Below are 11,534 nucleotides of genomic sequence, written 5' to 3' on the forward strand. Positions count from 1 at the left end.
TGTGTTGGTCAATTTATTAGAACTTTGAACCAAGTTCTATAGCGTGTCTATACAACATGGTGCAGGGGCATTATTCCAGCTAAGTGTGCGATTCCTGGTTATCCTTCCTAGTCATTGTTGATGCTTGGCCGAAGGACTTCGACATGCCTCTGTGGCTTTCTACAAGCCTTGAAATTAGTTAGAAAATAGTGTAAGCAAAGCTCAGAGAGGACCAATAGAGTAAACAGTTCTGCAACATCTTTTCCATCACGATGACTTTTCAATCCCCGTCGGCGAGCGGCCAAGTTCAAGTAACGAGCTGGACCTGCGTCTGTGCTAATAGGATATATGTGCAGCAGGCTATCTATAGTAGGTTTAGCAAAAGGGTTGTTGAGGAGATGCAGAAGTTTCGCGTTGGAAATAGCTGTGATGGCACTATTACCCATGCCCCCTGAGCATTACTATCAACATGAATGAAGAACCTTCTAAAGAATAGAGGAATAATAATGATACTTTTGCCAAGAATCTTAATTAATAGCGAGTCTTATAACGTGAAAAACAGCGCTGGATGGGCAGACGTTTCTATAGCCAACTCCCATGTTGTCCTTCAGCCATCTCAATTGTCCCGCTAGTCTAAGGATAGATTGACTCAACTGTTCTATGTAGTAGCCGTAACGGCATAGGTGGGTGCAACAAAGTCCAGTATGCCCTCCTCGCCGCGAGTGTAAGGATCTAGATACACTCTACACTCTGGTCGGTGTCCCGCTCCATCTTCCAATGCATCCAAGCCCGAAATGCGCAGAATGACGTAGACCTCTGACGGCGTCGCCGAGGTAACCCGCAGCTTCTTTGCCTGGTCCGTGTTAGCCCAAAAGTCGGCGGAGTTGCTCCATGACTTGACAAACCTACCAACTTGTACTGACCGCCACTCAAATAGAAGGTGGTACTGGGATCCCGGCTCGTTGTGCTTTTGACTTCTAGTCGATATATGGGCATATTACCATTGTCACAAACCGTGGACAGCCACACGGGTGTGTCGTACGGGTGCTGCATCTGTAGGAAGTGGCTGGTGAGCGCGCCCTGAGTATCCTTATAGGTAAAATCTGACACTTCGCGGCCGAAGGCCGGGAAGCCAGCCCGAGAGCGCAGCGAGCTGGTCCAGTTGTCCTCGCCCGTGAAGTCGGGTAGTTCGAGCGTATCGTGTAGCAAGGTGTATACCTCGACCAGCGTGAGCTTCTGACCTGGACAGATGTAGCAAATCACGGCGCCCAGGGAACTTACAAACTGTTCTCCCAGAAAGCCGACTTCAAAGTCACGGGCCATTTCCTCGTCATTACGATTCGGAATCAGCACTGTTCGTCGGCGCCGGTAAGGATCGACCGGGACCGGCATCGATACCGGAGCAGGCCCAGCGGCCTCGAGAGTCTCCCTCAACATGCTCAAGTTAAAAGCGCCTCCACTGCTCCCAGACTGACTGTTTGACCTCTCGGGTCGATACGATGTAGGATTCGCGTTTTGGGCGAAGGTTTGAAGCCGCTCCATGTTCCGCCTCCGGTTATATATGTTGTAAAGACCAGCGGCTGTACGACGGGATGTGACTGGTCGCTCAGTCGGGCTCTCATGTGCAGGTTCATGCAGAGGATCCTGCGAGTCAGGCCTGGGAGTGATCGGTCTAAAGCTAGATCGATGATGCACATTTGATCGTTGAGTCGTATGCGTAGCCCTGGATGCTGCAGAAGCACTCGTATACTCGATAACGGCCGACCTTGCAGAATCCGGGCTAACACTGCTGGCAGACGTCGTCGATGCATCTTCAGTATCATTACCAGAGCTGTCATCGCTCTGGATCTGCCAGTCTTCGTTAAGGAGTTGTGCCACCAAAGTATCTTTGTCATCGTCTGAGGCATCCCCGCCAGTGATGCCTCTTTTAATTAGCAAGGCCTCCAACGAGGCGGGTGGCACCTGCAGGATGGCATGAAGATCTGAGAGATCGGCTGGTTCAAGCTTTAATGCTTCCACAAGCTGTTTTGGAACGTCTGTTATGAGCGCACAGGAGCGCACATGCTTGTTTGTGGAGACGTAAATATCCAGCTTGGGAGTCTTGCCTACTCCAATACTAACCTTTACACTGGAACCTCCTCCGCTCTTCGTCACGGTAGTGTCTTCCAATGTATAGTGCGTCTTTATGTCTTCACTCATCCAGACTTCAACATTTTCTAGGAGCGGCCGAAGCTCGTAGGGTGACTCGCACTCGGCATACTCAAAGTACCTATACTAGGGTAAGCAATCAAGACGCGGCGTCCAATCGGACGTCTAGTGGGAGGACGAAATTAAGTACTTTACAAGTGCATCTGCACGAAGTCGGAAGTCTTGCATAAGGTCATGATGGTGTTCTAGGGGTTCGCGAAATTCTATCTCTGTAGAAACTTTCTCGGAAAGAAACGAGTCGCAACCTCGATTACAAAGCAAATCTGCAAGCTTTCTCGAGGCGTTAAAGTCGAAGTCGAGAAAGGTGTGGGTTTTAGTAAAGATGTCAAACAGATCCTGCCGGTCGTTAACGTAGAAACTTCCCATCGAGCAAAGGTCATGCAAACACGTTGGCGTTCGGCACGGCCAGCAGTCTTTGCCATCCAGTCGTTCTAGCACCCTACCATTCGGCCGCAGGCGAGCAATTTCCTGCAACAGCTCCTTAACGTGCTGATATCCGTCTTTGTCTTCCATGTCCATTGCTGGTTCTAGCAGTTCAGTGACTAGCATATCCATGGTTGCATTCGGCACTTCCAAGGCGTCTCGGAAGAGACCGCGATACTGATTCAACGAAGGCATGAGGGCATGCTTGTACCGCAGAACCGACCTGGTCCAGATGCAGTCCTCGATTGAAACCCATTGGCTATTTTGGTCGTTCATACCGCGGAGAAAAACGAGGGGTCTCTTCTTGAAAGCCTTTCTGTCCAAACGGTTAGCTACTTGGCGCATTCTGGGCGTGGACGCATGCCTTATCCTTTCTGGCCAGCTGCGCCGGCAGCTTTCAACTCTCTCGTAGAGTCGATACACTCGCTTCGGAGCATCGCGCTTCGTTTCCTGCATCAGTGCCAAGTCGGCGAGGAGTTCGCGGATGCCAGCGTTTGGGAGTTTGAGAAGTTTGGTGAAGAAGGCTTTTGCCATGGGCGCATGGTTCTCTATGGTGCTACGAATGGACATCTTGCTCTCCAGCTCGAGTCCATTCTGCGAAAACTCATCATCGTCCCACACGCACTGAGCTGGCGTTTTCCACTCGAGGGCAGACCCCGATGAAGGCACGGCGATGCAGGCCGTCTTGTCATCGACGTTGAACCTGTTCTTTCTGAGCAACAACAACAACATCCAATGTGCTGCACTGTACTCACGTGTCTGCGTGGTAGTTTTGCAGAAACACATACGCTTCAGCAACATCTGCCATTGTCGTCGACTCGTTATTCCGAAGCGTTTCGAGGTATTCTAGAGTTTCAGCACACGTAGCGTCTGGTACTTCTAAGATTTCTCGAAACAGCCGGTCTAGTCCATGGCCGTAGACTGGGTACAAGGCAGGCTTGGACAAGAGGTTCTTGGGCCCATGCCACACACAGCTCTTCAGGCGCTTATACTCGTCGTTTGGGAGATTTACAAGTTGATTACCAAACGCTTTCCTGAGGACTGTCAGCATCATCACTCAGCTTCAGGTTGCCAAGCATCTACGACAAAGACGGCCATCAAATACCCGTGTACACTTACTTGACCTTCTTCTTGTCGGTAGGCGAGAAAGCTCGCGACTGGATCGCCAGGTAAAGCTGTCGTGACTTGTCAACATCTTTGTGGTTGTTGAAGCCGGGCTGGTTGAGTATCCACAAGTAAAAGTCGAGTCCTTGATCCAGTCCGACACCCAAGACTGATAAGAATTTCCAATTCTCCGGGTCCCCACTAGGCAAAGTCAGAAAGTGACAGCAATCGGCATCACCAAACGCTCCTGTCTTCTCTACAAGAGTGGGCAAGGGGATGTAGGTTTTGCGCAAAGGAACTCGACATTCCGGTCTGCACATGAATTTATGACTTGCTAGTGTTAGATTTGCCGCGTTCGTCAAGTTCTCTTTGTAACAGTCCCAGTACTGATACAAGATAGACAAGATCTGATTGCTCTTTCTTTTCAGCAACCATTTGAAATCCCTGTGCAGCCCAGAAGCGACATTGAAGCGAGGGACCAACGCCACACCGGCTGTATCTGCCAGCCATTCTGCCAGCTTTTCTCTATCAGAAGAACCGAATTCTTCAAAGTAGCGGCTGTCTAGAAAGTATGCCTCGCTGTAACCGGAGAAAAGTTGTTGTAGCTCGCCACTAATGGAAGTGTCGACATATGTCGAAGTACCTCTTCGCAAGTCCTCGCTATTAGAGCACACAAAGTATACCTTGTCCATGTCACCTGGTCGCAGGTGCTCCTGCATCCTGTAGAGGTACTTGAGCTGAGCGATGAGATGAATAGGCTTTGCCAACCTAAAGTCGATGTGGTAGTTGATGATCCGCTCGACTACATTAGGGGCATCACAATCCTTTACCCCAAGGAGTCCAAAGAGCTTTCTCCTCTTGGGGCAAGTGCAAGCTTCTGCGTCGACCAGGGATAGTGGCAGTCCAGGGGGGATGGTCGTGCCCAAGCTTGACGGAAAGTAGATTGGTTCACATTCAGAAGGGGGACACCTCCAGGTACCATCGGCCAGAGGAATCAGGGGAATGGTTCTCAAGTCTCTGGCATACTTTGTATGATCCAAGGGCTCCTGTGGCCCGAGAATCACCTTGGCGAGATCCGAGTACCACACCTTGCTTCGCCCCCTAATGTGAAGCAAGCTTTCATCGTGGAGCTCTTGGAGCCTGTGGCACACCCATCGCCAGTTAGGGGCAGAGACGCCCAGAGACAAAAGCGCTTCGCGGACTGGTTCGGGATAATCGGGGGAGACGTAGTCGCACATCTGCCCAAACATCGGCTCACCATTGCTGTCATGCGCCCAGTCCAAGAACATTAGGTGTTTTGGCTTTCTGACACTACCGGTTCGGTCCTTGATGACGATCGCTCCACGAAGGTGCTTCTTTATCCTTTCCGTTATGCTGCGCCAGTACGCACTCAGGCCACTGGTGTCGTTATGAAGGTAAAGTGGCCATCTTTTTGATAGCTCGTCCAATTTGGCGTCTCCTCCGTTGAACTTGCCAATGGCTGCTTCAAAGGCCCGGGGAATCGCGTGTGCAATGTTTTTGTTCCAGGAGCTGTCTTCGTCGACTGATTGCCGATTCGACGTTGTGAGGAAATCTGCCTGAATGACAAACTGTGCACGGCGTTAGCAGGAGCCGTCGAGTGAGTGACCAAGATATTACGCACCCTGAAGCCAAAATTGCCGAGAGGCAAATATGCAAATACAAAGTTTGTCTTCTGTATCAACGGCACGTACTTGCGTGACTTATTCTTCACAGGAAATGCCAGCACAATGTCGGTATTTGTAATGCCTCGACGTTGTGTCTCGGTCCCGTCACAATCAATAGTAAATGGGTGTTTGTACAGGTTGCGTCTTGTGTCGGCATCTTCGTCTTTGAGCGATACAAAGCCAGAATTGGGTGTCCAATTGGCGCGATGAAAACGTTTTGAGATGGCCGGTACGCCATCCGAGGAGGAAGTGAAGAGCCTGAGATGGATTCGTTCTATCTGCCGTAGGAACAGAAGGAGGCCAGGGTCAATGGCCTCAACGTCGTTTTGGAGCGCAGTTGAAAAGTCTGTCGTCGGGTCACAGATGCGATCCAGGATGATGGTCGTCTGATGATTTTCTTGGTGACGGTCAAAGAAGCCTTGATCCCACTGCGGCGTAATCATGCCCAGTTCTCTCGTCTGGTCTAATTGGAAGTAGTAAGGCGGAGAGCGTATGTGCGCCCGCTTGGCGAGCTTGAAGACGGACTTGAAGCCAATTCCCTTTTCGCCCGTGTATCCTCGGCCAGGCGTTTTGGAACTTCGGCCCGTCCGACACAGTGCCAGAATGTTGTCTCTGGAGAAACCTTCTTCATTGCATTCTATCTTGACATGCTTGGGAAAGACGGTGATGAAGACTGTTGGCGTTTCGTCCTTGGTATACTTGGTGTCGTCGGCATTCTGAATTACTTCCATCAGGAACCGGGCTCGGTTCGTATACAGGTCGGTTGATATGCTATAAAGGAGTCATTTTCCATTACATGGCGAGCGTCATGGAGGGCCGCGGAGGAGCTCTCACATTCTCAGTGCCTTTGCCAGGTCTTGACGGATCTCCTCGCCCCCTTGAATCGCTTGCAGCATTCCCTTGCGGCCATTTTTTGCCTCCTCTTCTGCCTCTCGCCTGAATGCGTCTGTAAAGGTTCCCTTGCGCCCCGCTAGCTCCTCGATGAATGCGCGGGCGTCCTCTGTAATAGATACGACGTCTGAAATTTCACCCATGTCGCTGCAAAGAAGATATTGGAGGAACGGACTAGTCTACAGAGCAGCCTCAGCTGTTTTGTTTAGAGGTTGCGGAGGCGGGGAGTCTTTGTCACAAATACGATTGACCAACATTGAAGCGCGGATGGGCGGAGTAGTAGGCAAGGAGTATCTGAAGCCAGGACTCCCAAAAATAGGTTGTCACTCAAAGAAGCCAATCAGGCAGGGACAATATGTTGACACTCCTGCAACATGAGACGAGACAAGGTACCAGTCCCCAGTCATGGAAGTCTGACCGAGGCTGAAATCATAGAGAATAAGGGCTGTGGACAGCAGCGATTGGCGTGAATGCGCAGCCCTCATCTCGCAAGTGTCTCATACGTCGCGGGTGGCCAACTCTTGACTGGATTCGGTTGTCCCAGCTAGGGCCGAGCCGCGCGGGGTTGACCGGGTTTGTTCCAGCCCCGTGGAGAGACCAGGCGGCAAGTAGTGGCGTCAGTAAATGACACCTGGGCTGGCATCTCCACGGCCTCAACTTCCAGGTGTAATTTTATTTATATAAATTATAATTTCTTTTATAATTTAAATATAATAATTACTTTAACTATTAATTTATTATTTACTTTACTTATATTATTTTATAGCTTTTATAGCCGGCTTAACTTATAGCTTGCTTCCTGTATATAATTAAGTTATAATAGTATATTTAACACGTTATAATACGTGTATAAATAGTCTACTTTTCTAGTCTCTTATTATTTTTAGCCTAGTATAACCTAATATTATTTTAGATTTTATACTTATATAATACTTATATTATATTATTAGTCTTATAAGGGATTTACTATTACTAGTAATAATATATAAACTTAAATATATTAATAGAGCTAAAAAAAAAGAAAGCTATTAACTATATATAGCCTAATATTATAGCCTTTATAATTAGTATTATTACCCTGAGTAACTCTTATTACGAACCGCTCTACTACCCGGCTAGTTGTACCGGGGCGGAATAATATTAATCCAACTAATCAGGGTGGTTACAGGCCAGAGCAGATTAATCTGACCGAACAATGCCACATTGTGGGCCAATAATTATCATAATATATATATATAATTTTATTTAACTATAAAGCGAAACAATTAAAAATTAATAAATTAAGTATAACTCGCAGTGGAATAATACAAGCAAACCAACACTCGAAAAGTCCCTACCAGGTCGTAACATGAAATTTCACCAAGTAAAATAGCACCTTAAAACGCGGCACTTTCCACCCCGGTCAAGGTCTTCTCCCATGTGGTTTGAAGTTACCAGCCCGGCTCAACCATATTCTATTGCCAAAGCAAATATCTTGTGCCTAATCTCCAGGTGCCTCGACCAGGCCTTTTATACTCCGTGGACCGACCTCAGGCTGGGAAGACGCCGTGGCCTTGAACCAAGGTGCCAAAGCCAACGCATACGCCGGGGCAACGCGTTCCATCTTGCCTTCCGGGTCCAGCACTTTTTCTACCTCGGTGTGTTTGTAGAAGGCGGCTATATTTAACGGAGTCCACCCTTGGTTGTCTTTGGGTGCCCTGTCCTGTACGCGTTGCAACACAAGCAGCAGCGGCGCAACCTTGCCTCCGAAGGCAGCTGAGTGCAGTGCCGTCCAGCCATACGAGTCGACGGCATCCACAACAGCACCTCGTTCTAACAGGACCGTCGCCGCCTCAACATTGCCCGACTCCAAGGCTCGGTGCAGGAGTCGCACGCTATTGTGCGAATGTTCCACACTGAGACCGCCTGCTAGGAGCTGCTCCAATACAGCCCCAGACTGCCCATTCCGGACAGCCTCCCATACCGGATGCGCGTCCTCTGTCAACTGACCGTATTCGGCGCCGGGACCGTATTCGGCGCCGGCACCACGCAGGACAGACATGACGGCGGGATTCCCCCATCCAATGCTCAATTCGACGAGCGAGTGGCCGCCAGCATCTGCCAGAGAATAGCTGGCCCCCAAGTCCAGTAAGTACTGCATGACAGCGGTCTGGCCGCGCAGCGCAGCTGTCATGAGAGGTGTGTAACCAGCTGCGTTCCGGCAATGGATGATGTCCACCGACTTTCCGGAGAGAAATTCTAGGCTCTGTTGAGAACCACATGCCGCAGCGCTGTGGGCAGGCGAGTTTCCAGCCAAGTCTTGGGCGTTGAGGTCTGCGCCGTGACTGCTCGCTGCTTCGAGTAGTTCCCTGCCCATTGAACTGGCGCTCGCTGCTTGATGTGTAATGCGGCTGCCATCTTTATTCTCTGCGTTGATGTTCGCGCCGTTGTCGCATAGTAGATCTAGGACGAGGAGGCCGCTACTTTTGGACATTAGGAGCATATCACGATGGCTCGCATCGGCAATCATGTGTAAAGGAGTCAAATGCAAATTTGAGAGTGCATTGACATCAGCACGGCTTTTGATTAGCCACGAGACAATCTTGTCGTCGAACAGTCGTGCTGCGACATGTAGTGCTGAAAGACCATCTTTGTCAACGGCATGGACATTGGCCTTGCCCTCCTTGAGCAACCACTTCACAATGGCATGCTGTCTTCCTTTAACGGCATGAAATAGCGTGGTTTGTCCCTTATTATCGCGCATCTCGAGACTGCTACCCTTTTCGGACAACTCTTTCACCCGATCCAGGTCTCCGATACGGGCGCTAAAGTGGAGGGATTGTAGGTTAAGGGTATCTAGGCGGCTAAACTTCTTGTCACCCTTTAGTAGTAGGTTGATTGTTCGCTCATCACCACCATCCATAGCCCAGTCCAGAGCCGTTTCGAGGGCCAGATTTCGTGCGTTGGGCTTGGCGCCATGTTGGAGCAGTGTCTGACATATTGATGAGTGCCCACCTTTCGCAGCCCAGTGTAGAGGCGTGGCGCCGTTTTCATCTTCGTACAACAATCCCTCCTTCGTCTCGATGAGTATATTTGCCGCTTCCACGTGTCCATTTTGGATGGCCATCACCAGAGCCTCACCGGACGCGCCTGGGCTATTTGTCTTGCCTTCACTCCTACCAGCCTGGAGGATGTTGCGTAAGGTATCCACATTGCCGGATCTCGCTGCCCATTTCAAGACCATGGCAGTAGAAGTTTCATTAATCAAATACTTGCCATCCTTTTCGACGTCGGTCTTGTCCTCTGTAGGACTCCCTGCCACAAATCGCCGGAATATGAAAAGAGTCAAATCATACAGTATGCGGACTGGATACCTGACGAGGGCTATGCCGATGGAAAAAACGCGTCGTCTGGAACGCAGGATAGAATAGGCACAAAAGACCAGGGCCATTAAAACGAGGGATACATATATGTAGTATTGCCAAGGGGACCGGTCCGTGAAGATTTCGATTTGCATGCTGAAAAGCGCCTAGATAAAGTTAGCAAATATTCGGCATACAGAATGCATGTAGGGATACAATACCGAAGTGAAAACGAGTGGGAGGAATATAAACTGCAAAAATCAGCGTTACGAAGGAAATTGAGCGAGCCTGAGCAAGTACTGACCGTGATCCACGTTAATCGCCTGATGCTCTCATTCTGATCCCTGGATCGATAGCCTTCGTCAATGGATATCAGGTTTGTGACACGCTGAATAAGGCTATCTGTCTCTTGCATTAACTCGGTCTGTATTCTAAAGTCTACGGCCTTAAGCTTTTGCAAGTATGCAGAAGCAAGAGATAGTGTTTCGAACTGGTTCTCACGACCCTCAGCCCACCTAGGGTCGCCATATACATTTTCTAGGAATTCAAGGCGCTGCAGTTGGGTATTCAAGACCTTGCGGAACTCTTCCCAGTGTTGGGCGGCAACGACCAGGCTCCGAACGACGCTGCGGTCTGTACTGAGACGCTCTTCGAGCACCTCGACGCGCTACAGGAGTTGAGTAACGAGCTTGCTGGGAGGGCGATGGAGGGTTGAGCAGACTCACGAATGAAGCAAGAAAGCGCGAAGATGCGCTCAAGACTGAGTCCCAGCCGCCAATAACATTGTCGAGCTGACTAAATACGTAGCCAAGGGGTGTTCCCTTTACTTTGACTTCGCTTTCGTAGTTCTGGTAAATAAGAGCATCGTATGCGTAAATGGTTGTCTCGGACCTACGAGATCGAAAACGAAAAATTTGCATGTTCCAATCGGCAGAGTAGAAGTCGTATCGGCTGCATCGTAACAAAGGGGTTAGTAGGCCATCATGATTGGCCTCGACACAACAAAGTACAAGTCATACAGGAGATGAGGCCTTCTCACCTTGTGCCTGCCGATATGCTCATAACGCCCGTTTCTGATTCCACCTTTGGCGAGGGGGATGCTGGCACTAACGGCTTAATGGGCAGGTAGAAGCGTAGGTTTTTAGAAAGCATGTAGTGCCCGCATAGTTGACCGCCATAGCAGCGTTCGCAGGTGCACGAGCCGCTCCCCCATTGATCCGTGACGGGAAAGTTTCCCGAGAGCCCATAAGGAAACTGGGAGAAACGTGAAAAGTCCAGGTGCTCGAACAGTGGCATCAGAAGCGCAGTGGCGCAGGATGGTCCATACCGAAAGACACGGCAACCCTGGTCGTTGTCTGCCTCTGGGAAGAGGCGCAAGTAGGCAGCGAGGGCGTCTGCGTTAAGGAAAGAGTTGGAGGCACCGCTGTCCTGAACCCATACTCGCGAAGCGGCACTAACCCGGGACGCAGAGCTGGATGGTGATTGTGTTGCTGCTGTTGGCTGCGCCTGAGGCTGAGGCTGAGGCTGAGGATATGGCGTCTGGCTTGACGGGATTGCAGATGCATGACTGGGCGCCGCGGCCTAACACTAATATGCTGACGAACTATACTAGAGTTTATTAAAAATTTATATAGCCTTATAAAATTATAAAAAATAAAGTTTATTATAAAAGTTAATATAAAATTTATTAAAGTATATTTAATAATATATAATAATAAAATATAAGTTATAAATATTATATAAATAATAATATAATATAAAATATAATAAATATTTAAGTAATAATATATTTAGAATTTATTTAAATTTAATATTTATTAGTAAAATATTATATTATATTATTATTTAGTTATAAGTAAAGCTATTTAGCTAGATTATAAGATTAATATTAAGAAAATTAACT

The 11,534-nt window shown here is 49.0% G+C and overlaps 2 protein-coding genes across 2 annotated transcripts; both read right to left on the bottom strand.

Annotated features, from left to right (window-relative positions):
- Positions 1-637: 637 nt before the first annotated feature.
- Positions 638-6,433, bottom strand: G6M90_00g052200 (uncharacterized protein; the record flags this gene model as incomplete). Its single annotated transcript, XM_066130528.1, has 8 exons — positions 638-832; positions 889-2,248; positions 2,318-2,926; positions 3,032-3,313; positions 3,366-3,644; positions 3,730-5,303; positions 5,357-6,170; positions 6,234-6,433. The coding sequence occupies 8 exons, from the start codon at positions 6,431-6,433 to the stop codon at positions 638-640; spliced, it is 5,313 nt and encodes a 1,770-aa protein (XP_065986623.1).
- Positions 6,434-7,770: 1,337 nt separating this feature from the next.
- Positions 7,771-11,174, bottom strand: G6M90_00g052210 (uncharacterized protein; the record flags this gene model as incomplete). Its single annotated transcript, XM_066130529.1, has 4 exons — positions 7,771-9,798; positions 9,936-10,298; positions 10,357-10,582; positions 10,671-11,174. Coding segments are annotated over 4 exons (3,121 nt in total), but the record flags the coding sequence as incomplete, so codon positions are not given.
- Positions 11,175-11,534: the final 360 nt, after the last annotated feature.

This window comes from Metarhizium brunneum, chromosome 2 (assembly GCF_013426205.1).
Source record: "Metarhizium brunneum chromosome 2, complete sequence".
Lineage (NCBI taxonomy): Eukaryota > Fungi > Ascomycota > Sordariomycetes > Hypocreales > Clavicipitaceae > Metarhizium > Metarhizium brunneum.